Genomic DNA, 26,912 nt, shown 5'->3' with positions numbered 1-26,912 from the left:
GAACTTCTTTCTGGGCTCAGCTCCCCGTCTTTGACTTCATAGATTCTGATTCCAACCAGTTTTTCTTCCTTTGTTCAGGAGCCTCTGACCAGGGTTGCTACCAGTCGGCCATCTTCCCAGAATCCCCGACATTAATATTTTGCTTGTCATATTTGACAATCCATTCTTTGATTGCTTTAAGTTCCTTTTTTTATAAACATTTCCAATATTTATATTTGAAAACCTTTTACTTAGTATTCATCTACACCCCTGATAAATATTTTTCATTTTGCTAGTTTTTAAATGATATTTTTATAAGCAATTTCACTCTTTTATCTTTCTGGGTTTTACCATTTAATTTTGAATACTTCTAATTATTAGAAAGTTTATTATGCTGTTTATATATATACACACACATATATATTTTAATGCTCTGTTTTAATGTACAATAAAAATCTTAGGCGAACTTGTTGCCTCTGTTTATAAGGAAGGAGAAGGCAGGGTGTGAAGTTTGAATTTTAAAGAGGTTTTTAATATATCAGGTGACCTATGGATTGAAAAAGCACAGAAATGAGTGAGTAGAGAAGCTGGTGTTTGGGGAAAAATAATCTAAAGCAGCTTTATCCCTGCTTTTGTTTTTGTCTTTCTGACTTTGTTCCAAGAAGAGAAATAAAAGCAAGAGAATTGTGAGGAAGATGGTTGGTACCTTATAGATTCTAGAAAAGCCAACTAGATATACAATTCTTACTGGTAGTCTAAATGCAGAGAACAGGTCATTTGTCAGAGACAAGAATATTCGGGGCCAGGAGAAACAGAGTGACTGGGAACTCACACCATGCTCTAACAATTACTAGCTTTTTAATATACAGCTGATGAACTCTTCCTTAGAGTTAACTACAAGCGTATTTATTTACATTATGAAATACTGTTTTGAATTTGAGTTTGAAGACCATCAAGTGCTAGAATTTCCTGCAGTGCCTATTAAAAATGTCTCACTCATCATATGGAATCTCTGAAGATTTAGTCTTGAATCTAAAAAGCAGCCCTGAGTGATTCTTAGGCAACCAAAGTTTGAGTATCAGTGCCTTAAAGGTTGTAATAAAGCATAGGGAGGCTGATGCTGCCTTAACAAAAAGACCATAACAAAACCACCTTTCTATGCTACCTTGGAAACACAAACATATAAATAAACAGCAAAGTCTTCAATGCAATGATAGCATGACATAAACTTTAATGAAGTCTCAGTGAAATCTCAAAATATGAAAAGTAGCTGTATCATTTTTAGATTAAGTACTCTCTGTTTTACCATTAATTAAGCATACCTTACTTTTATTTGCCTTATGCTATCTTTAAAAAATGGACTGAATTTTTTTTATTTCAGTTGATGTGGCCACGTACAATCACAGAAAAGGTATTGGATGAGATGTTTGATACTGCTGCATCCCGGTTCCTGGCTATCTTGGAAGCTCTTTCTGATTCAAAGAGGCGAATACTACATACTGGACCTCTTGTTACAGAAGAAGTGGAGCTTCGTGATGTTGTCTCAGAACTATTTTTGGCAGGAAAAGAACTTTTAATAAGTAAGTAAGATGTTAAACTAATATTTTGTGGCAGACATGAATAACCAAAAATTTTGCATGGACATAAGAAACTGATACAATTTATATTGATCTTGAATTTGGCAACCTTGGTAAAGAAATTGATATTTCCAATAATTATTAGATTTTGGGGTTTTTTTGTGTATACAATTATGTATGAATAATGACAATTTTATTTTATTTTCAATTCTAATATTTTATTTTAAATTTAATTTAATTGAATTGAATTTTTTGAGGCAGAGTTTCACCATGTTGCCCTTGGTAGAGTGCTATGGTATCGCAGCTCACAGCAACTTTCTTCCAGCTCTTGGGCTTAAGCAATTCTCTTGCCTCAGCCTCCCAAGTAGCTGGGACTACAGGCACCCTCCACAAAACCTGGCTATTTTGTTGTTGTTGTTGTAGTTGTCATTGTTGTTTAGCTGGGTTGGGCTGGGTTTGAACCTGCCAGCCTCAGTGCATGTGGCTGGTGCTGTAACCACTGTGCTATGAGTGCCGAGCCCAATTCTTAGTATTTTAATTTCTTTTTCTTTGTATTTCTTATTTCTTGATTTATTGTACTGGCTAGGATCTTCAATAACACATGAAAGTAATTGGTGATGATAGCAGACATCCTCGTCTCATTTTTAATCTCAGATAGGAAGCTTTCATCATTTTGCTATTTCTTATGATATTTATGGAAGGATCTTTACTGATACTTTTTTTCAGATTAAGGAAGTTTCCTTTATTCCTCGTTTGCTGGGAGTTTTTTTTTTGTTTGTTTGTTCTTATGCTTTTTTATTATTTTTTTTATTAAGTCATATACACATAGGTCATGAATACATTTATGCATATGTGCGGTACAATGTGTTGATTTTTTTATACAATTTGGAGTGCTTACATCAAACTAATTAATATAGCTTTCTCCTCATTTACTTGATTATTGTGTTAAGACATTTATGTTCTATACTTGATAGATTTGACTTGTATCCTCCAATATGCTCCATAGGTGTGGTCCCACCATTTACCCTCCCTCTATCAAACCTCCCCCTTCCCTTGTTCTTACTCTTGAATAAATATTTTGTTTTATCAAAAGCTTTATGTGGATTTATTGAGATTTACTAAGTTTGAAAAAATGACTTTCTCTTTTATTTCTACTAAAGTGAATTACATTGGTTGTTTATATAATTTTTAACCACCCTATATTTTTGTAATAAACCTTATTTGGAGGTGCGAATTAGCTTTTTGATATATTGCTTGATTTGTTTGCTAATGTTTAACATTTCTGCTTTTCTGTTCATGAGAGAGATTTTCCTTTCTTCAAATGTCCTTTTTAGGTTTTGCTCTCAGGGTCATGCTACCCTTATAAAATGAGTTGAGAAGAATACTTTCTTTCTCCATTATCCAGAAGAGTTTGTATCATGCTGGTGTTATATTTTCCTAAATATGTGGTTGAATTTACTGGTGAAGACATTTGGACTTTGAATTGTTTTTTGGTGGCAAGGTTTTAAACTATGCATTCAATTTCCCCTGTAGATATAAACTTATTTGAGTTTTATTTTCATTCTTGACCTACTCCATTTCTGACCTGTGCCAGTTCACTGTTTTTTAGGCAACCTGGTGGTCCCCTGCTCCTGGAAGGCCACCATATTAAAGTCAGTTTACTGTGCACACCAGGTGGGTACAGAGCACTATAGCCCAGAACTCCTGGGCTTAAGCCATACTTCTACCTCAGCCTTCCCAGTAGCTGGGACCATAGGAGTGCACCACTGTCTCTAGCTATTTTTATTCATTTAAAAAAAAATCTATGAGTTTGGTGAATTGTATTTTTCTTGACATTTTTAAATTTTATCTAGTACTTAAACATTTTCATAAAATTATTGATAATATCTCTTTATGATCTTAATGTCTATAGGATTTGTACAGTGTCTCTTTTCTTTCCTTCTGACATGGGCCAGTCTGCCTTATCTCTTATTTCATCAGTTTGACAAGGCAGCCAGCAATTTCTTTAGTCTTTTTTTTTTTTTTTAATTTCAGGTTAGTGTGAGGGTACAAACAATTAGGTTATAAAATTTGCATTTGCAAGGTAGAGTCCATTTTGTAGTAGTGTCCTGCACTCAAAGGGTGTGCCATATACCCTTCTATTGTGCCCATTAAGTAGAAGCACACCAAATCTCTCCCTTCTTCCCCCTCCCTCGCTTTTACCCCTCCTCCCAACTTGAACTGAATTGAGATTTTCTCTTCTGTGGGTGTATATTAGATCATCTACTGTCTCCATATTAGTATTGAGTACATTGGATGTTTGCTTTTACATTCTTGTGATACTTTTCTAAGAAGAATGTGTTTCAACTCCATTCCTGGGTTGAAGGGCATTTAGGTTGTTTCCACATCTTGGAGATTGTAAATTGGTCTGTTCAAGAGATCTGTGTCTTCTTGGTTAAGTCTAGGAGGATGGTGTGATTTCAGGTATTGGTTCCTTTTGTCCACAATGTCAAATTTCTGGGCATAGAGTTTCTTGTAGTCAGAGATAATTTCTTGTATCTCTGTGGTATCTGTGGTCATTTTCCCTTTTTCATTTCTGATTAGGATTAATAGAGATTTTACTTTTCTGTTTCTAGTTCATCTGGCTAAAAGTTTGTTTATTTTATTTATCTTGTTGAAAAACAGCTTTTTTGTTTTATTAATTTTCTGACTAATTCTTTTGTTTTCAATTTCATTTATTTCTGATTTCATTTTAATTATTTTTTTCTTCTACTAGATTTGGGATTGGATTGTCATTCCTTTTCCATTTCCTTAAGATGATTCATTAGGTTGTTGATGTGCTTTCTTTCTGTTTTTCAAATATAGGCATTTAATGTGATAAATTTCCCTTTTAGCACTGCTTTTGCAGTATCCCACAGGTTTGGTAACTTGTATCTTCATTGTTGTTATGTTCAAGGAATTTAATAATTTCTTCCTTTGTCTCTTCCTTGATCCGACTGTAATTCAGCATAAATTTCCATGCCTTTGTGGGGGGATGAAAATTTTTGTTGGAGTTGATTTCTACCTTTATAGCCTTGTGGTCTGAGAAGATATAGGTATAATTTAAATTCTTTTAATTTTGATGATGTTTGATTTGTGTCCTAGGATATGATCTATTTTAGAGACTGTTCTATGGGCTGACAAGAAGAATGTGTATTCCTTACTTTGGGATGGTGTGTTCTGTATATATGTATTAAGCCCATTTGTTGTAGGGTCACATTTAAGTGCCTTGTATCTTTGTTTAGTTTCTTTTTAGATAATCTGTTCAGTTCTATGGGTGTGTGTGTGTTAAAGTCTCCAGAAATTATGGTGTTATGGGATATTATATTGATCAGATCAATTAAGGTCTGTTGCATAAATCTGGGAGCATTTAATTTGGGTGGGCAGTTATTTAGAATTCAGATGTCTTCTTGTTGTATTGTTCTCTTAACCAGTATGAAGTGATTATCTTTGTCTTTCTTAAATTTTATTTACTTTAAATACACCTGTATCTGAAAATAAGATTATAATACCTCCTTCCTTCTGATTTCCATTTGCCTGAAATATTGTTTTCCAACCATTCACCCTGAGTCTTGTTTTATCCATTAAGGTTAGGTGTGTTTTCTGAAGATAACATATAGATGGATTGTGCTTTTTTAAAATCCAATTGACCAGCCTTTGCCTCTTCAGTGGGGAATTGAGGTCATTCACATTTATTGAGAGAACTGATAAATGTGGTGGAATTCTAATCATCTCATTTTGTGAAAGTCCATTGCTTAGTTTTATCCTTTGTGCCATTGTGGAAGCTAGGTTTCGTCCTTTAGTTTCGGGGTGTTACTTTGCTCCTGGTCCATTGTGATGGTCAGTGTGGAAAACAGGTCTAAGTATTTCCCGTAGGACTATCTTGTGGTAAATTTCCTCAATCTTTGTCAGTAAAATATTTGATTTTTCCATCGATTTTCAAGCTTAGTTTGGCAGGATACAGAATTCTCTTTGTTTGTTTGTTTTTGAGACAGAGTCTCATTTTGTCACCTGTGGTAGAGTGCTATGGCATCATAGCTCACAGCAACTTCAAACTCTTGGCCTCAAGCAATTCTCTTCCTTCAGCATCCTGAGTAGCTGGGACTACAGGTGTCTACTGCAATCCCCAGCTTTTGTTAGAGTTAGGGGTCTCGCTCTTGTCAGGCTGGTAGGATACAGAATTCTGGCCTGAATATTGTTTTGTTTAAGAAGGTTAAAGTTAGATGACTATTCTCTTCTGGCTTAGAAAGTTTCAGCTGGAAAATATGCTGTCACCTGATGGATTTCCCTTGTAGGTCATTGGTGCTTAGTCTTGGCTCCTTGCAGAATTTTCTTTTTGATCTTGACTTTGGATAGGTTCATTATAATGTGTTTTGGAGATGTTCAGTTTGAGTTGAGATGACCTGGGGTTCGATACCCCTCTAAAAGGAGTATTTTGGAATCTTTAGTGAAACTTGGGAAATTTTCACTTATGATATCTCTAGTGCAGTAGTTCTCAACCTTCCTAATGCCGTGAACCTTTAATACAGTCCAAAGGGGTTGCAGCCCACAGGTTGAGAACCGCTGCTCAAGTGGCTTCCATTCCTTTGTGATGTTCTTCTTCCTCTTTGTAATATCTATAATTCATATGTATGAATGCTTCATGAAGTCTCATATTGCTCTGAATAAATGTTGTGCTTTTCTCTCTTCTCTTTTGCCTTTTTAACTACTTGGGTTAGCTCAAGACTTTTATCCTCTAGCTCTGTGACTCTTTCTTCTACATGGTCTAATCTGTTATTGATGCATTCTACTGCATCTTTAAGTTCCCTGATTGATTCCTACAATTCCTTAAGTGCTGCCGCATCCTTTCTATATTCTTCATATTTTTCATCCATTTTTTGGTTCTGTTTTTGGATTTCCTTTTGATTATTTTCCACTTTCTTGTCAATTCCCTTTATTGTTTTTGCCATCTCTATTTTAATTCCCCATCTCTCATTTCTATTAATTCTTTATACGTGAAATCCATTGCAGTAGCTACCTCATGATCTGTTGGGTAGATAGGATATTCCTGTGTTTTGCTTTAGCAACTATTTTTCAAAGTTTTCTCCCCCACTTTATACCCCATTTAGCATTTTATGAGTATTTCAATTGCTCTAAATTCTCCCTGACACTTAATATTATGTGTCCATTCATTTTGTCCATTTTGATGTAAATTCAATGGGGTAATATTATGGATTTAATTTGCATGTCTCTAAGCAGCTTTTCAAACATTTTTTTTTTTTTTTTTAGTGCTTGGAAATCATGTTTTGTCAAGTGCCTATTCAAATCTTTGTCCATTTTTCTATTGGACTGCCTGCCTTTTTCTTATTGATTTGTAGGAATTCTTTATATATTCTGGATATAGGTTCTTTATTAAATACATGCATGGCAAATATCTTTTCCCACATGTGGCTGTATTTTAATTTTCTTAATGGTATCTGTTGAAGGATAGAAAGTCTTAATTTTAATATAGTCCAATTTATCAATATATTTCTTATAGTTGCTCCTATTTATATTATGTTTAAGAAATATGTTACCTCCAAAGACATAAATAAATATGTTCTCTCTCCTTCTTCTTCTTTTTTTTTGAGACAGATTCTCACTATGTCACCCTTAGTAGAGTGCCAGGGCATCACAGCTCACAGCAACTTCAAACTCTTGGGCTTAAGTGATTCTCTTGCCCCAGCCTCTCAAGTTGCTGGGACTACAAGTGTCTGCCACAATGCCTGGCTATTTTTTTGTTGTAGTTGTCATTGTTGGTTAGCAGGTCTGGGTTGGGTTTGAACCCACCAGCCCAGGTGTATGTGGCCCATGCTCTAACCACTGTGCTATGGGCACTGAGCCCTCTTATTCTTTTTTTCCATAAGTTTTATTGTTTGACCTCTCACATAAGGTTATTTAGGTCCTTTTTGTTGGCATGAGGTAGGGATCAAGATTTATTTACTATCCAGTTGACATAGCACCATTTATTGAAGAGATCTTCCTTTACCTCTTGACTAGAGTATCTCTTTGTTATAAATTAGGTGACTGTATTATGTTGTCTTTTTTTTTTAGTCAACATAATTCTGAGAGATATCCAAGTTGCATGTATTAATGTTCACTTATTATTGCTGAGTAGTATTCCATGACATGGATGCATCACAATTTGTTTAACCATTTACTGATTGCAAGATGTTTGAATTGTTTCTTTTTGGCTATTAGGAATAAAGCTGCTTATGAACAGTTGAGTACAGGGTTTTGTTGAAAATAAGTTTTTATTTCTCTGTGATCAATACTCAAAAGTGAAATTGCTGGATTATGTGGTAAGTGCATGTTTAGTTTTGTAAGAGACTGCCATGCTATTACCCAAGGTGACTGCAGCATTTTACATTCCCACAGCAATGTATGAATGATGCAGTTTCTTTCTTTCTTTCTTTCTTTTTTTTTTGAGACAGATTCTCAAGCTGTCACCCTGGATAGAGTGCCATGGCATCACAGCACACAGCAACCTCAAACTCTTGGGCTTAAGCAATTATCCTGCCTCAGCCTCCCGAGTAGCTGGGATACAGGCGGCCGCCACAACACCCAGCTATTTTTTGGTTGTAGTTGTCATTGTTGTTTAGCAGGCCCACTCTGGGCTAGAACCCGCCAGCTCTGGTGTATGTAGCCGGTGCCCTACTCACTGAGCTATGGGTGCCGAGCCATGATGCAGTTTCTTAACATCCTTGAGGGTATTTACAAAATATTCTCTAAGTGCTAGGGTGCTTTTAAATAAAATTTTGTAATGAATGTTTTGTAAATAATGGTACATTTAGCTACAATTTCCTACTTTCCCTTATATGGTGACTTTAGATGACTCTAAAAGCTATATCCCTATTAGATGAGTCTATATCTAGCTGCCTATTTGGCTGGTAAACTCTTTCTAATCCTCTATGTTTGAGATTCCATTCTCCCCTTCTTAGTAGTCATGCATTGCGTCTGTTTCTGTTCTATTTTCCCCCAGTGCTTGGCAGTTTCTTATAGCTAATAAATATTTCTTTGTATGAATGATACTCAAACTCTCCCTTTCTTTTTCTAGCATCAAATACTACTGCAGATGGAATACTTGATTTTCCAAGAACATCTCTTCTGGAACTTATGGTAGAAAGGAAAAATGTTATTTCTATGGATGCTGCTGTGAAATTTGTAAAATTAGCTTTTAATTACGAGGAATGGAGTTTATTTGAATCTTTAGCTGGGAATCTTATTTCTTTTCTCGAGGTAACATATGCAAAATCATTTATTTATTTCTGTTTTGTTAAAAATGACATTGAATTAACTTATAGGATATACTTCTCAGGAGCACGATGATCCAGAGTCAAAGAAGGCAGGGAAGGATTTATGTCTTCTGCTTGCAATTGAACCACTAATCAATGTGAAGAAAAGCAAAGGTTTGATCTTTCCTTTGGAAAACCATAAAGAAGGACAGTCAAATCGAATTTCTTTAAAAAAAATGGGCTCTGCTCGTGAGTATTTAGTTGCTTTGTAGAAAAATTAGGATAGTTTTATCTGATAAAATATGATTTTCGTAGGTGAGATGTGAGATAGAATAGTCAAGTGCCAGGGAGCAGGAGGTGCAAGAAGCCCCAAGGTGAGGGTGTGTTTGGTTATTGAAGTAATGACAGGGGCTGGAGTGCACTGGGGATAGTGGTGAAGTTTGGGAGTGTGGTAGGTGACAAGGTGACTAATAGTTGGGTGGTAGATAATGTGGTTACTAGACTTTGTAAGGATGTTGGATTTTATTCCAAAGGACAGTTTTGAGTAGAGGAATGAGGCTCCACTTACTTGCTAGCTTGTTGGGATAAATGCAAGGGTAGCAGGCAAGCAAATCAAAGGGCACAGTTATCAGTTCACTTTAGAAAAGGAAGATTTGGTAGTCTTTTCTCTCTTTCAAGCAGGCTATAATGTTTTCCATTATAGGACTTTTCAAGTCTTAAAAGTTATTGCATATGTAATTGAAAATATGCAGCTTCTACTTTTTTGATCATTGAAAATATTTAATTCTGTGTTTTTATGTTTTGCCATGTTCTTAAGATATTATGTAGCCTGTCAGTTGTGGTAAATAATTTGTACAAAGTACTGAGATACAACTTTTATTTCTGAATAGATAATTTATTTATTTTTCTTTCAATCTCCATGTTTTACATATATTTCAATAAATCTCTTCAGTTTCTTTTGGGACATAGTTGGCATACATACTATGGATTAATGATAATAATAGTCTATTTTATTTGGATTAGAGCCACTTACATTAGTTTTCATATAGAAGCATTTAATTTGTCTTATTGACATGACATTTGCCCTCCATATAATTTGTGTCATTTTTGTAAAATTTCTATGTTTCTGTGCTTTTTCTATTTGAAATTTTTATTTTCATCTATTTCTGAATTTAGATTCCTGTGTGAAGACTTCGGGATATTCAGATGAAATTTTCCATTTGGCAACAACCTTGCATTTCTGTGTCTGCACCTATTCTCAGGTGAAATAGCTATTTTGAATAGTTTTTAATAGTGTAGAAAGAGGTTAAAATGCTTAATTTAAGTCCAGATTAATAATGCCACAGGAATTTCATCTTGCTAAGATTCTATATAGTTTAATCATTGGAATATAGGATTGAATTAGATTTTGATTGCAATTATATGTTTTTTTCTCATTATTATTGTAATTTTGGGTGTCTGTTCATTTTGGGAAATTCCCAAGCAAGCTACAATATACTTTTAAGAATGAAAAAAGTGAGGCAGTGGTTTAAATGGACAGTTAATATGTTTTATGAAATATTGTTTTTCATCTGGGTGTGGTGGCTTGTGCCTATAATCCTAGCACTTTTGGAGGCTGAGGCAGGAGGATCATTTGAGGCTAGGAGTTTGAGATCATCTTGGACAATATAGTAAAGCAAGACTCTGTCTCTACAAAAAGTAAGAAAGTTAGCTGGGCATGGTGGCGTACGCCTGTAGTCCTAGCTACTCCTGATGCTGAGGCAAGAGGATCACTTAAGCCTAGGAGTTTGAGACTTTAGTGAGCTCTGACTGCTGGGGTGACAGAGTGAGACCTCCATCTCAAATAAAAAATACTGTTTTTCATTCCATGAAAACAAAGCCTGGTTATTCCTGTAGGTTACTTTATACATAATGGCCAGGTTGTGGACCACTACCAGTCCGTGGCCTGTTAGGAACTGAGTTGCAGAGCAGGAGGTAAGTGGTGGGTTAGCAAATCTTGCAGAGTTATATCTTTATTCATAGTCACTCCCATTGCTTGGGTCACCTGAATTTTCTCCAGTCAAATCAGCAGTGGCATTAGATTCTCATAGGAATGGGAACTCTGCTGTGAACTGCAGATGTGAGGGATCAAGGTTGTGCACTCCTTATGAGAATCTAGTGCTTGATTATCTGAGGTGGAGCTGAGGTGGTGATGCTAGTTCTGGGGAGCAGCCTGAGATTATCATTAGCTGAGAAGTTTGATTGCATAGAGACCATAATACATCAATTGCTTATAGACACATATCAAAATCACTCCTCCTCTACACCCAGTCCATGGAAAGATTTTCTTCCATGAAACTGATTTCTGGTTTCCCAAAAAGAATTCCCAAGAGTCCCAGAGCTTCTCTGGTGTTCTATAGAAGGCCAGCCTTAAGTAACACCATAACCTATTTTTATTAGTTTTGTACATGGTACTGGGATTCTGATGGAATTTCATTTGAGAATTTGGTTTTATTATTACAAAGAAAGTTTGTGACCCACAATTATAGAGCATGATATTAGCTTTAGCCAAGGTAAGTGAAACACAGTAAGAGACACAATAGGTTTCACTGTTATGATGTTTTTAATTTCTTCCAAGTTTATTGGAATATGTTATAACGTATTATTTAATTTTCAAAAGAAGGTGATTAACAGCAAATGTAATTATGATAGTAGAAGAGTTAAACAAAAAAAATGGATAGGGAACTTTCATTTATTTATCTGTTTTTTTTTTTTTTTTCTTTGAGATAGATCTGACTTTGTCACTCTGGGTAGAGTGCTAGGGTATCATAGCTCACAGAAACCTCCAACTCTTGGGCTCAAGTGATCCTTTTGCCTCAGCCTCCTCAGCTGCCTTTGCCTCAGCTACTGGGACTACAGGCTTCTGCCCCAATGCCCAACTAGTTTTAGAGAGGGGGTCTCCCTATTGCTCAGGCTAGTCTATTTATCTGTTTGATTTTTTTTTCAAAATCATTTATGTTTTAGTTGAATTCAGTACAGTACTGACCTCTATTGTGTTCCCATGTACTTCCCCAGGGTGTTATATATGCAAATTAAGTCACAGAGTTGCCTAAACAGAGCTTATAGTTTGGTATATTTTAATCATAAACTTATTATATTTTTAGTTCAGAAATAATGAATGGCTTTAGTTTTCTTTTGAAAAGAGCCAGTAACTTTGATGTGAGAAGAGACATACTCCTTGATACCCAAAGTAAAGTTCTGTTTAGTTTCTCCTTTCCTTGTCTCTCCCCTGTGTTCTCTGTAGCTACTAGTTAATCTCCCTGCTGCTTTAATTCCTTATTATTTTATTTCAAGAATTTTAGAAAAAGAATGTATACATTTCAAAGCTGAATAAGAGTAATTATTTTACATACTTGCTTTAAAAAATGCTTGAGACTTATTTTTAGATAGGCCAAAGAGCCTAGAACATTCCTAAGAGTGAAGAATCTAGAGCTTAACTACTTGGGTTTGAATCCCTCTGATCTGCTACCTTCTAGTTGTTTCATCTTGGGGAAAGTCACTTGTACTTTAGTTTGCTCATCTGTAAAATGGGACGATTATAGCAGTAACTCACCTCTAGGGTTGTTACAAGGATTAAATGAGTTAGGATACCTGTATATACAGCTCTGAGAGTATTGCCTGGCATATAGTAACTGTTATGTACACATATCTTATTATTCTTTCTTACTTACCTTATCACTTTTATTTTCAGGATGTCCAGCCTGACAAAGAACTTGTTGTGGACATAATTATGTTCCTATGGCAGAAATGCAAGTTAGGAATTCAGCGGATCAGTATGTCCAGATATGACTATGCAAAATTCACCCAGAGAATCAGTAGTAACAAAGTATTCTTTTTTTTGTTTCCTTTCACATGCTTTTTTTTTTTTTTTTTGTTTTGTTTTTGCTAATTCAAGTTGCTGTAAACATTTCACGTCTGGAGTTTTGAAATGTTTATTCACAACTACTGTTATTTGCACACATATTATGTTAAGAACATATTCTTTGTAGTCGCATGAGCTTTTCTTTTAATATGTGTTCCTTGTACCTCTGTCCAAATTTTGTTTGTTTGGGGGCATGCAGAGATGATTTGGGCTTTTAAAAGTGGAATAAATATAGTATATCAAAAGTCGCATGAATTGGGATCAATTCAGTAAAGAATAATAATAGAGAATACAAATAAGCAAGTAGTTTCACACCCCCACCCCACTGCAATCATCTATTTAGACTAGGTGTCCTCAAACTATGGCCCGCGGGCCACATGCAGCCCACCTAGGACATTTATCCGGCCTACCAGGTGTTTTTGCTGCCACTGCCTGTCCTGCTTAGCAGCCAATTCATCCTGGGGTCTGCAGTCTGGCCCTCCAATGGTCTGAGGGGACAGTGAACTGGCCCCCTGTTTAAAAAGTTTGAGGACCCCTGATTTAGATATTTTAAAGAACTATTTATAAGAGGGAGAAAGTTGAGCATTTGAATTGGAAACTTAGGAGAAAATATTTTAGTAAAAGCTAGTATTTTAGCTCTGGTGACTCTAAAACTTCCAAAGATTAGCTAGGATGCATAGGTGTGATTTTTATTAGGAACTCTGTTAAGTAATAATGTAAATACATAAATATTATTTTATCATCTTATGTCTTATGGTTGGTTTTATGTTCTAAGCCTTGGGGATACAGGCATAAGAGACAATTTCTAAAGCACGTAGCTCAAAGCCCAAAATATCTGCATTCCTCTCTTTAATTTGGAGGACATTGACAGTGATCATAACAGTTGCTTGGAAAAGAGAGTGAGGATTTTGAGGATACAGATAATATTCGCTAATGTAGAAACATGACAGATCATAGATTTGCCGTTATGACTATGAATGTGTAGACTATAAACTTAAGTAAATTTACTTTTTGAATTTGCACAAACAGATTATTTATATCATTTTTAAGGATCACTGAGTTTTATATTAATTTCTAATTAATTTGTAATTTATAAGAAGAGGCTACCTGTATCACTTTTCCATATGATTAGAAGATGTGACTTCAAGGAGGTACTAAGTTTTGAAAAATGTGACTCTTTTTTACAAAGTAATATGCTTTTAATTGATTCTGCTGTATATTTTCTCTTCAGTGGGTTTACCTTCTGTGGCTGATAAATGAAGTGATTCAGTGCTTTAAATTAAAAGACATTGACATTATCGTAGTGGCAGAGATCACTTTACGATTATGTGAAATATTGGAGTGTTTGGGAAGCCCAGAAAGAAAATTAAAAAAATCTCCAGGTAAAATGTTGGATGAAAAAGTATGAAACTGTTAATATACACATATCCAAAAATAATTATATAAGTATAATATAGAATATAGGTTAACTTTGTTCATGGAAACTGGATATTTCAGTATTGTGCTTCATTGATGATTATAAATCAGAGTTAGATAATTACAGGTTAAATCAAGTGGATGTTAAGGAAAGACGGTTATGTGCTCTGTGACTCAGCGGCAGACAAGACTCCTTTTGCCTTCCCTTCACTCACATACACGCATATTCCCCATCTTCATTCCTAACTATCACCTATTCCTCTCTTTGTCTCCTTTTTCTTCTTTTCCCTTTTCTCTCTTCTATCTTCTGTTTTCTTCTTCTTCCATTTCCTATACTTGAAGGAGTAGAGCATGCATGGTCACCCTTCTCTCCTTGGCACCCGCCTCTTGCCCAGCACAGAGTAGCAGCTCACATGAGTATTTATTGAGTGGACCTTGTCCTTCTTCTACTTTTTATCTCTTTCTTTATTCCATTCTCTTTTCTAATCTCCTCCTCTGAAAATTCTTTTTTGTTTGTTCTGTTTCTCCTTTTCCTTTTCTTCCTATCCTTTCCCTCTATCTGGCCCCTCTTCTCTCACATTCCCCCACTCTTCCTGTCCCAGCCCTTTCTGGTCTCTATCCTTCTCTTCTCATTCAGGAAGATGTATTCTCTCAGACGATGGCCTTCTGCTCTGCCCTTCTTGCTCTTTGTTCTGCCTGTGGGTGAAGCCCTGACCTGTTTCACTGTGTAACCCATATGTAGAAAACAATGTGGATTTTTACTTTGCTGTTTCACCCCATGTAGAGTTATATGACAACTATAATGAAGGAATTGTTTCCTCAGAGATTCACCACTTTAGCTTGACCTGTCCTCAGTTGTGAAGTGTGGCTTTGCAGATAGAGTTTTAGGGCCAGGGTTCTGAACTTTGTTTGGTATTAGTATTACCTGAGAACTTGTTAAAAAAGCAAGGCCCAGGCTCCATCCTCCACAAGCTAGTTTGGACCTTTTAAGTCTTTATTAGTTTCCTCAGTGAATTTGATACACATCAAAGTTTGAGAACCACAGGTTTGAGAACCATGTGGCTACCTAACACTTTAAATGGTTGAAAGTCACATTTTAAAAACATCTTGTCTTAAAATGCTTTTTATCTCCCTTTAAAACATTTTTTTAGGCAGACTTTTTTAAAATAGTGGTGAAATAAGTCACTATGTATGCACCATCTAACACCAATTATTATCGACATCTTGCTAATCTTTATTTCATCTCTCCCTGTAATACTTCCTGCCCCCTACCCCTGAGTGTTTTAAACCAGAGATCATGTTATTTTACTAGCAAATACTCTGCCCTCTCCATATACTCATCCTTGTGTATTTATCTATTTAATACATAAGGATTTTTTAAATAGAAAACCACAATGCCATTATTATAACTCCTTTTAATATGAGTCTTAATTCCCATCCATAGTTGTATTAAAGAACATCTTTTAAAGTTGGTTTATTCCAGTCATAATCCAAAGAAGGCTCATGTATTATATTTTCTTAACATGTCTCTCAGGCACAGTGGCTGTAATCTTACCACTCTAGGAGGCTGAGGTGGGTGGATCACTTGAGCTCACGAGTTCAAGACCAGCCTGGGCAAGAGTGAGACCCCTGTCTCTACTAAAAATGGAAAACTGAGGCAAGAGGATCACTTGAGCCCAAGAGTTTGAGGTTGCTGTGAGCTGTAATGCTGTGGCACTCTACCAAGGGCAACAAAGCGAGACTCTGTCTAAAAAAAAAAAAAAAAACCCATGTCTCTTAAATCTAATCCTTAACAGTTCCTCCCCTTGTTACTTCCTTTTCAAACTATTTATATTTTAAAGAAACTGAGTCCTTACCCTGTAGGATTTTCTGCTTTCTGGATGTGGCTATTTACCTCCTCGTGAGGTTGTTTAACCTGTTTCTCTGCCTGATTGGTAGGACTAGAGGCTTACTTAGATTCAGGTGATATCTTGTCAAAAAGAATTCTTGCCAAGTACCTTATTTTTGTCAAGAATACTTTATAAGTGTTGCTGTTTACTCACATTGAATCAGGAAGCACATAAGTCTGGTTGTCCCATTTTTTGTGTGGTAAAGATTTATTATTGAGTTCAGGTATTGTCAGCTTGGCCTTTTTCCTAAGTAGGTTCCCTAGAAGCAGATTCTGAGACAGTGATTTGAGTGAAGTAGTTTATTTGGGTTTGCAGCCAGGGAAGGGAGGCAGGGGAGGAAAGGAAGCTGATAGATGGTACAGTAAGTTAATGAGAAGCCTTCAGTTGTGGGCTCAGAGCTTATTCCCATGAGGGACCTCTAGGGGGCCATGTAGAATGTGCCCCAAAGAGCTGAGAGATTGAGATATTTTTTACAACTTTTACCTGTTATTGTTTGAAGGCTGCTGGAGGAATGGAGTGGAAAGCCAAGAGGGATTCCTAATTTCTGGAATTCCTTTTGTGTTTATTATATTGAATTCTTCAATCCACCAACTCTTTGGATACTCTGATTATTTGTGAGTGTGTGGTGGACATTATTATTGATAAATATTTTGTCGAAATAATTTGAGGCCTCAGACAATGTTTTCTTCTTTCAGAAAAGATTTATGCTTGCTTTTACTACAGGCATGAAGGCACTAATACTCTAGGGCTTCACTTGGAGACATTAAGATAATTTAAAGCAGAAATGCTCTTGGAAGACTTACTTTCAATTTCCCCTAAAACTTAAGATGACATTCCTTCTCATCCTTGGTGGGCCTGGGATACCAATCCCTATTGCTTCCCTCCAGCTGTCAAAAGCACCCCTCAGCTTTTCAGCATCTGTTTTCAGAAATGATATAAGCTCCATTGGGAAAGTAGCTCTAATGCCATTCTATACTCCCTGGACTTCCTTTCCAAATTCCAGGTATTGCTCTGTGATATTATGATATACATACATGTGTGTATGTGTGTGTGTATGTACATAGAGTGCCAAAAATGTATGCACATTTTAAGAAAGGAAAAACTATATTAAAATCCTTATATTGATGACAAAAGATGATTGCAAGTCATGTTTGAGGATGTCTTATAATTGCAGAAGTCAAATGTGATGTCAGTATTATAATTTTAATATAGTTTTATCTTTTCTTAAATTGTGTATGCACTTTTGGGCACCCTCTGTATATGTGTGTGTGTGTATACATATACATGCACACACAGAGTTGGCCCTTGAGCAATATGGGGGTTAGGGGAACCAACCCTAAAACCACAGGTAACTTTTGACTCCCTAAAAACTTAACTACTAATAATCTGCTATTGACCAGAGCCTTCCTGATAATAGAAACAGTCAGCACATATTTTGTGTGTCATATGTATTACTTATTGCATTCTTACAATAAACTATGTTACAGGAAAGAAAATGTTATTGAGAAAAACATACAGAAGAGAAAGTATATCATATTGACTATTCATTAAGTGGAAGTGGATCATCATGGTCTTTGTCCTCATTGTCTTCTCACTGAGAAGGCTGAGGAGGAAGAAGAAGAGGAGGGGTTGATCTTCCTGTTTCAAGGGTGACAAGGGGAAGAAAATCCTCATTTAAGTAGACACGTGTAGTTCCAATTCCATGTTCATACAGGTATAAATAGGTAGTTCATGGCTTATAACTTCCACAGTCCTTACCATTTCCTAAGTGACTAAAACAGTAAGCACATCTTTTGTTAAAGTCCTTGGCTTTTTTGTCTTTTGTTTCTGAAGTAGCTTCAGAACAGCCTCAGAGTGATAAAGTCCAAAGACAGCCTTCTGTTGTGATGTTGGGGTGCTTTACGTTTCAGAAGCAGGCCTTAGAAAATAGACTCTCTCTTTCTTTTTTTCCTTTCACCTGCTCCTTTTTCTCTCTGAGGTTGACCACAGAAACTAAAAATAGACTCTAATCTCTCCCTTTTTTTCTGTCTTGGAGCTGGCCATAAAGAAATTCTCTGACATACCTTGTGTGATTGTAGGTCTTGAGACCACCCCTTTTCAGAAGGGTCTGGCCCTATCCCTGGGAGGAAGGAGTGCTGCGCAGAGGCCAAGAAGAGTCTGAACACACAGGCCTTACTGGGCTTATTAGTCTGTTTTCTGTTGCTTATAACAGATTACCTAAAACTGGTTAGTTTATATAGAAAAAATGTTTATTTCTCACAGTTGTGGAGGCTGAGAAATCCAAAGTCAAGGGGCTGCATCTGGTGAGGGCCTTCTTGCTGGTCTGAGTTTGTGCAGAGTCCTAAGGCTGTGCAAGACAGACAGCCTGTGGCAAGGGGCTGAGTGTGCCAGCTCAGGTCTCTTCTTCTCTTCTTGTAAAGCCACCAATCCCACTCCCATTATAACCCATTAATTTATAAATCCTCTAATCTATTAATGGATTAATCAATCCATTCATGAAGGCAGAGCCAGTCACCTCTTAAAGGCCCCATGTCTCAATGCTGCCATATACCTTGCCCTATGTATCTCTTCATCTGTATCCTTTTAATGTGCTTTAAGATAAAACACGTTTCTCGGAGTTTTGTGAGCCGCTCTAGCAAATAAGTTCCATTCAAGGATGGCATCAGGGGAGCTTCGTTTGTAGCCAGTGGTCAGAAGCATAAGTAAAATGACCTGGGGCTGCAATTGGCATTGGAAGCAGGGGTAGGGGCAGACTTGTGGGACTGAATCTTCAACCTGCCAGAAGTGATACTATCTCCAGGTAGTAGATAGTGTTGGAATTGAATTGGGGTGGAGGACACCCAACTGGTGTCTGCTGCAGGATTGATTGCTTGCTTGGTGTGCAGAAAATGGAAAACCCCACACACATTTGGTCATAAAAATATGTGTTGATTATTGTGGTGTGAGAACAGAAGCAAAGCAGTTTGTGTTTTTCCCACACGTATTCCCTTCCCAAGATCCTGGCACTTTATTTATTTTTTCACTATCTTCTTAGCTTGTAAAGAGTGTATTTCCCAGTTTTTCTCCAGACAGGAGATTTTTTTCCAGATTATTCATCACTGAAAGCAAAAGGCCCAATGATTATTTTATTAAAAAGTTTCTTATTTAATTTTATTGTTTATTCTAGTTACTGTTGGGAGACTAGTGTTTTATACTGTTTGATTATAAATGGAATAAATACAGCTTAAGGTATTGATTCTTTATTAAAGTGTTTAATTTCTAAGGAACTAATCAATTTTGGAGCTTAATCCATTTATAAACTTGAAAACTTGTATATTTATGTAATTAGGGGTTATCCCTGTTTAGATATAGAAATTCTTACAACTTTCTAAGAATGTTATTCCCATCCTCTTATTGGCACATAAAATATAAAATACAAGTGATTCTTCTATATTAGTTACAATAGTCTCTTTCAAGACATTTATTGACTGTTAAGTAATATATTGCTTAGTTTTTGTTATTGAATAAATTTTAATAATAACTAGCATTGCTAATAGTTATAATTTATATTCCTTTAATTCAAATTGGCCTTCTCTGATATTTGCTCAAATTCATAAAGCTTCTGTGCTATTATGCTTTGAATGCTTTTAAATGGTCCTTATAGAATTTATAGGAAGATCAGTCTTTTCACCATGATATCACTTTGTTGATAATCAAGATTATTATTATATTGTGGCCGGGTGTGGTGGCTCACGCTTGCCTGTAATCCTAGCACTCTGGGAGGTTGAGGTGGGTGAATAGCCTGAGCTCATGATTTTGAGACCATTCTGAGCCAGAGCAAGACCTCCTTTCAAAAATAGCTGGGTGTCATGGCAGGTGCCTATAGTCCCAGCTACTTGGGAGGCTGAGGCAAGAGTATTGCTTAAGCCCAAGAATTTGAGGTTGCTGTGAGCTGTGACACCACAGCATTCTACTGAGGGCAGTAAAGTGAGTAAAGTGTGTCTCAAAAAAAAAAAAAAGATTATTATTATATTATAATATACTTTTAAGTTGCCTTACATAAAGAAAAACTTTAATTAAATGGAAGAAACGCTTTGGTATTTAGTCAAATTTTTAAGTGTTGAATCATGTCTAAGATCATAGATAATTCAGATAACAAAGTTAGCATAATATTTTTTATGATTATAATTAATTATTGTATTTCTGTTTTTCTCTTTCCTCCTTTCATTCTTCCGGTTCTTCCTTTTCCCCCTTTTGTTTCTTCTTCTTTCTTGCTCTCTTCTCTTCCTCTCTCCTCTTTTCCTTTCTCTTCTTTTCCTTCCCCTTTCTCCTTCCCTCCTTTCATTCTTTCTTTTTCAGACTCATCTTTAAGAAAAGGGACTGAAGAATTATATGAGTCCCCAAAAGGGATCCCGGACGTTCTTCCGATATTAAAGGTATTATGTACAACATATTTTTGAAAATACACTTAAAAACACAAAATTTTGTTTTCAAATAATATATTTGTAAATGTATAATGGTTAATTGTAGAAATAATTTTGAATATTTAAAATTTGAGAATTTACAGTTTCTGCACACATTGAGAACTACAGAGATATCTTTCTACCTATTACAAAGAATATTATAATGTAGACCTGTTATAATTTACCATTTTCTCATCTGCTAGCTTAAGAAACAAAATATTACAGGCAGATGGAACTCACCTCCTCCACTAATGTCCCCTGCTCACATTGCCTCCCCTCCCCCCCACGTAGGAGTTAACTGCTGTTCTAATAATTGTGTTTTCAAGGTATTTATATAAAAGATGTTTTTCTAATGCATAGACATAAATGACTACTTGGCTTTCAGTACTGTTCCACTTTTCTCACATTTATTTTGGGAGCCCTTTGAAATATAAGAACAAGTGTTAATTTTAAGAGTGTTGTTTTATCCACTCTCTGCCACACTTGGCATAATAGATAAAGTCCTAAGAAACTGGGTATCAATCAGATATCATTGTGAATGTACAGAAGGACGAGGGGGTCATTCTGAATTTACTTTCTCTAATTATGAGTTTTAGGGGATGATGTTTGAGCTCTTTATGCTGTATTGTGTCTTCTGAAGAGAGCTAGATTTGAGAAACCTTAAACTGGGAAAAGAGCCTGACTTTCATAAGTTGAGGACACATAATAACGATCTGCCAAGGTTTTTTCCACGGAACCCTTACAGTGTCTGCTCAGTATGCAGCTTCCCATTTCTCACTCCAGACATAATCATAATGTCAGGTGTGATGTTCTTAAAAGGTCTTCAGGTAGATTCTTAAGGACACTAGGGTTTGGGAATCACTCGCCTAGTGGGTAGGTATAGAAATACTAGTGGTATTTACAGAGTGGAGTGCTTCATGTTGGCTTAAGATGGAAATTTTCTGACAAAGCCACTAAATGAGTTTCTTAGAAGGTGGCAATATTCCCACAACAAAGAAGCTAAAGATCCTTTCTGAACTACTGCTAAACTAGGAAACTATTATCTATTACTGCTAAACTAGGAAACTATTATCTATTACTGCTAACTATTAACTATTACTGTTAAACTAGGAAACTAGGAACTATTATCTAAACTAGGAAAAGGTAGCCTTTTCTCAGTAAATGATGATTTACTATCATTTGCTGGGAAATTGTCAAAAAAAATGTACAAATATGTGATGGCAACAATGTGAATGGTATCCCAGGAAGTTGTCCAGTACATAACCTGACCAGCCACATTGGGGCATATGGTAGATGCACTGGAGATGACTGGTGGGGTTGAAGAGGACAGCAGTTGGTGTTGGAAGACCTCACTGGAGTTGAATGAATTATTTGCATGAATTATTTCATCTGTTTGAGTGTCATCATTTATAAAATCGTACTGGTACCTGTTCCATTGACTTATTATATAGTAACGAGATATTTGTAATACTGTGTAAATGAGTCTGGCACATGGTGGCTACTCAGTTTTTCTCTTATGTTTTATGTAGAACACTGAATCTTAACCTAAGGCTTTCAGACCCCTTTAGATGGGAGGGAAATGGGGAAAAAAGAGTTGTTTTAAACAGGATCCAAAATTCATATGTTCATCAGCAGAGTCTCTAAGTAGGATAAATTATATATCTTGCTACTATTTTTAAAAAATATGAAGTACTATTGTGATTACGTGAAAGAAAACTTTAAAGTTTTAATGATTACATAATATTTATTTCTTCAACAAATAAATTATAAATTTCTGATAACTAATGTGTAAAGCATTTAGCCTGGAACCTGGAACATGTTTTAATTAAATGTTAGATGTGATGATGAAGAAGATAAGTAAAGGTGATGATGGTGGTGGTAGCGATGATGATTATGATGGTAGAAAGTGAGTTTGTGTGCGGTCTTTGATGTTTTTTGGTGTTAAAGAGGTATCCTTAGAGACCTCTGTTCCTGGAAACATGGCAAACTAGATGAACTGAAAGTCCTGCTGGAAAACACCTAGAAATTTTGGACAGAATTGAACAAATATTTTCAAGCACTTTGTAGAGCTCACAAAAAAGTAAGGTAAATCCCAGGGGGCAAAGTAGAAAGGAGAACTGACAGGGTGAGCTCACGAGTGGGCACTACAGCAGATCGATGGGCATAGTCACAAAGAAGCTTAGATTTTTAACAACCATCTGGGGATAAGAGATGAGTCTTGGGCACATGAAAGATGGGAGTAGGAACTGAAACTCCTACAAAAAGTTATTCAAATTCTTGTGATTTTAGGCACACTATATTTATTCCATCCTTAAAAGCCCCAAACACCTCTGTACTCTCCCCAAACAAACAAAATTTGGACAGCAGTGCAGGAAACATACATTAAAAGTGAAAGGCTCATTTGACTACAAAGAATATTTTCTTTATGTATGCAAATGATGGCAGTTATATAGGTGAATAAACTTGGAAACTTTAGATTTGAAATGTTTATGACAACTTGAATTAGCAATAGCAAAAAAATGTGAACGCAAACAGCAACAACAAAAGAGTGCTTTCTTAGTATTGATTTTCTGGGTGAATTTGCATAGTCATGTCTGGACAGATGGATCCACTGAATTCCTAACTTGCAATTCTGCCATAGGAACACAATGATGTCCACAACAATTCCTTTCCCTTTCCCTTCTCCTTCCCTCCCTCCCTCCCTCCCTCCCTTCCTTCCTTCCTTCCTTCCTTCCTTCCTTCTTTCTCTTTCTTTTGTTTCATTTTGTTGCAGTCAGTAGAATGTCATGGTGTCAAGGCTCACAGCAACCTTAAATTCTTGGGCTCAAGTGATCCTCTTGCCTCAGTTTTTCATTTTTAATACAAATGGCATCTCACTCTTGCTCAGGCTGGTCTTGAATTCCTGAGCTCAATCCATCCACTCACCCTGTCCTCCCAGAGTGCTAGGATTATAGGCGTGAGCCACGTGCCCAGCCCACAACAATTTCCTTGTCAGGCTGGACATCCTGAAAATAAGTGAAAAGTAAATGAGTAAGAATTATAAGATATGTGTACCTAACATTCACTGTGTGGCAGGCAACACTCTCAGAGCTATGTATGTACAACTCATTTAATCCTTACAACTTTAAGATTACTGCTGTAATCATCCCCATTTTATAGATGAGCAAAGTGTAGAGCAAGTAACTTTTCCCAAATTGAAATGACTAGAAGGTGGCAGATCAGGGATCACCTTGTGTACTGAGAAGGGAGTGGATGGGAGAAAGTCTATCCTTCGGGATCTCAAGTAGGTTTATAATTTCAATTTGCACTACTTGGGTTGCTAGGGAAACCTGCTTGAGCCTTGATTCTTGAATGAATAGATAGATAGATAGATAGATAGGTAGATAGATAGATAGACATAGATATATAGTATATATTCCAGGAATGCAAGGATGCCTTAACATTCGAAATCTATAATACAATACATCACATAAGCAGATGAAAGGGAAAAAAAACATAGACAAAAAGATTCAACAAAAGCATTTGATGAAATTCAACAACCTTCATCCTTTTATAAAACAACCACCCTTTAAAAAAATAACTTTGGTTAGTTAGGAATGAAATAGAACTTCTGTGTCAAAGACCTTCAATGAGTGCTATACCTATGGTAAAATATCACAAGTAGTCCTTTTATATTAATGTCATCACATAAAAATATTCATCATTCTTTTGTTTATCTGTTCATTTAAGACCTCTTGCATTAAGGTGGGGGGTGGTGGAGGAATAAGTATGTGGAGAGAGGGGAGGAGAGAGGGGGAAGGGTGTACTCCTGTTTAATGGCTTAATGGGTACAACATTAGGGGGTATGGCACACCTCTTGGGTTTGGGACATAATTATAAGAGGAACTCTACCTGTAAAATGCAAACTTCATAACCTAATCCTTTGTGCCCTCAAATTAACCTGAAACAATACCAAAAAAACACCTTTTGTCTTAGAAAAGCCTGGAGGTCTTAGACAGATAAATAAAAAAGAAAGCAGAAAAAATATATAAGGACTGTAAAGGAAGTATTAACTTTGTGTTTATTCACAGATAAGTACACTACATTGCAACATACTTAGTAGTAGTAATAAAATGTCCATTGGCAAGAGTGGATAAATAAATTGTGACAGGTTCCTCAGAGTAATACCAATTCATTGTAGCTGTGCGGACCAATGAACTAGAGTCAGCTTGGAATCATTGCCAACAGTCAATAGTCACCTTTGCTGAAGCTATATTTCCAGCATCTCATTTCCATATGGTTTTAGGTCAGTCATCTAGTGAAGGACATTTGCATAAATTTATAATGCTTAAGAGAAGAAAGAGTTCTTAATCTTCAGGGGCAGATGGAAAATGTGTATTCATCACCCATGCTGAGCGACTCTTACAATTCACCTTCCTCAGTGTAGTAGGTATTGAGGCTGTTATCAGCTGCCTCCTAGATTCTTTTAAATTCACACAGAGTTTCAAGCAAACTCTTGAGAATAGTTTGAAGCAAAATTGTCCCTGGCAGCTTTCTCAATCTTCATTTTCTCATGCTTTCCAATAGTGATGGACCCCTCTATGCTGTGTATTAAATCCCTTTCTGCTTGGTACATGTATATCTAGAGTAGTTCTGTGTTCAATAACCAAACCATTGATTATACATACTAGCAGTAAGTTTGAACAATGTATGGTTTTGTGAAAAAAGCAGTGTGCAGAATTTTGTAAGAGAGAATTAAAAATTATGCAAAGAAATATTGCATATGGTTGGCCAGGCAAGGTGGCTTATGCTTGTAATCCTAGCACTCTGGGAGGCTGAGGGAGAGGATTGCTTGAGCCCAGGAGTTTGAGGTTGCAAGTGAGCTATGATGAGGCCACTGGACGCTAGCCTGGGTGACAGAGCAAGATCCCCATCTGAAAAAAAAGAAAAATTTCAGCAAAACTTGCATATGTTTAAAAATCACCTACACATGTAGTTAAAGTTTAAAAACATGCAAAAGGTTATTAAAACCAAATTTAAGGACAGTAGCTACCTCTAGGGACAGAAAAGAGGAATAGCATTGTGGGGAGTTATATAGAAGAGTTCAAGTCTATGTACTTGTGTGTCTTCTTCTCTTCCTCCTTCTCCTTCTTTCTTCCTCTCCTCTTCCTCCTCTTCCTCCTCCTGTTCTTCCTCTTCTTCTTCCTCCTCTTTCTCCTTTCTTTCTTTTTTTGAGATAGACCTGGGCCAAGTGATCCTCTTGCCTCAGCCTTGTGGGTAGCTGGGACTATAGGCGCCTACCATGACACCCAGTTAGTTTTTCTATTTTTAGCAGCGATGGGGTCTCACTCTTGCTCAGGCTGATCTTGAACTCCTGAGCAATTCACCCGCCTCAGCCTACCGGAGTGCTAGCATTATAGGTGTAAGCCACTGTACCTGGCCAGTATACTTTACATGCTACAAAAATTCTGGAAAAAATATGGAAATTTGAAAGTTGGAACAAAGCTGGTTGCTCTTTATATTTATTCTCTATATTTGTCTCTCTGTGAGAATAATTACATTAAAAATGTTTAGATTTTGAAAATAGTGATGTAAACCATTGGATTTGATGGGCTTTATGTTTAAATTTCTAGCTCTCAGATTCTGAAATTAAAAAAATTAACTTTTTAAATTAATAGGTAAAAAAAGGTAAATTGTGTGAGTTATATTTTAAAAATTTATTTGTACAGTTGGTATAAAGAATTTTGCAAACCATAAACAGAAGTTATATAAATGTTTGTAAAGAGCTTATATCTGTAAAAATGATGAAATTTATTTATTATTTTCACCATTATTGATAGAGATCCATATATAGTTAAAGAGAAATATGTTTGGTATGAAACACAACATTGTTAATGTTGGATAGACTATTTGAACTTGTTATTTCGTTCTGAATTATCGTTAAAAAGGGCATATGATTTCCCCTTAAGGTTTTTTTTTCTTGTTTATTTATAAAACTATTTAGAAAAAACCTATGGAACAATTACTTCTTGCTTATGAACTTCTTGACAAAGCAATTGGTGGAATAAATTCGAATTACACATTAAGTACTTTGTCAGATGGCGTGTCAGTAACTGACCACCTCTACATCAAGGTAAGAACTGGAAAGTCATATGTCAGATTGAAGTTTTACTTAAGTAGGAAGAGGACTGGCCTTGAAAGTAGGTAAGTAAAGCATGATTTGTGATGGCTTTTTCCTTAGAGGCCAGAAATATTCCTGTCTTCCCAAAAGAGATCAAGGAGAATTAAGAGTCTTTGAATTTGTCCAAGACTGATAAATTCTGAGCATATTTATCAATGTGTAAGCCAAATACAAAGGGCTGAGTGATCAGAATTTACTAATAAGATATTGATAAGGAAGATAATAGGAGGCAGCTGTTTTTAGTGTGTTTTGATAACTATTTCTTTTTATTTTTACT

General features: G+C 36.1%; 1 protein-coding gene across 1 annotated transcript in view; it reads left to right on the top strand.

Moving 5' to 3' along the window:
- The window catches only part of CFAP54 (cilia and flagella associated protein 54), a 301,384-nt gene that overhangs the window by 44,190 nt on the left and 230,282 nt on the right, over positions 1 to 26,912 (top strand). Inside the window, exons 9-16 of the mRNA XM_012814149.2 lie at positions 1,361 to 1,559; positions 8,650 to 8,831; positions 8,911 to 9,076; positions 10,004 to 10,089; positions 12,558 to 12,692; positions 13,960 to 14,110; positions 20,372 to 20,448; positions 26,459 to 26,587. Of these exons, the coding sequence (XP_012669603.2) occupies positions 1,361 to 1,559; positions 8,650 to 8,831; positions 8,911 to 9,076; positions 10,004 to 10,089; positions 12,558 to 12,692; positions 13,960 to 14,110; positions 20,372 to 20,448; positions 26,459 to 26,587 (1,125 nt within the window). The remainder of the gene's footprint in view (positions 1 to 1,360; positions 1,560 to 8,649; positions 8,832 to 8,910; positions 9,077 to 10,003; positions 10,090 to 12,557; positions 12,693 to 13,959; positions 14,111 to 20,371; positions 20,449 to 26,458; positions 26,588 to 26,912) is intronic.

This window comes from Otolemur garnettii, unplaced genomic scaffold (assembly GCF_000181295.1).
Source record: "Otolemur garnettii isolate 467f Iridium unplaced genomic scaffold, OtoGar3 scaffold00007, whole genome shotgun sequence".
NCBI lineage: Eukaryota > Metazoa > Chordata > Mammalia > Primates > Galagidae > Otolemur > Otolemur garnettii.
This window is presented reverse-complemented; position numbering and strand designations above follow the sequence as displayed.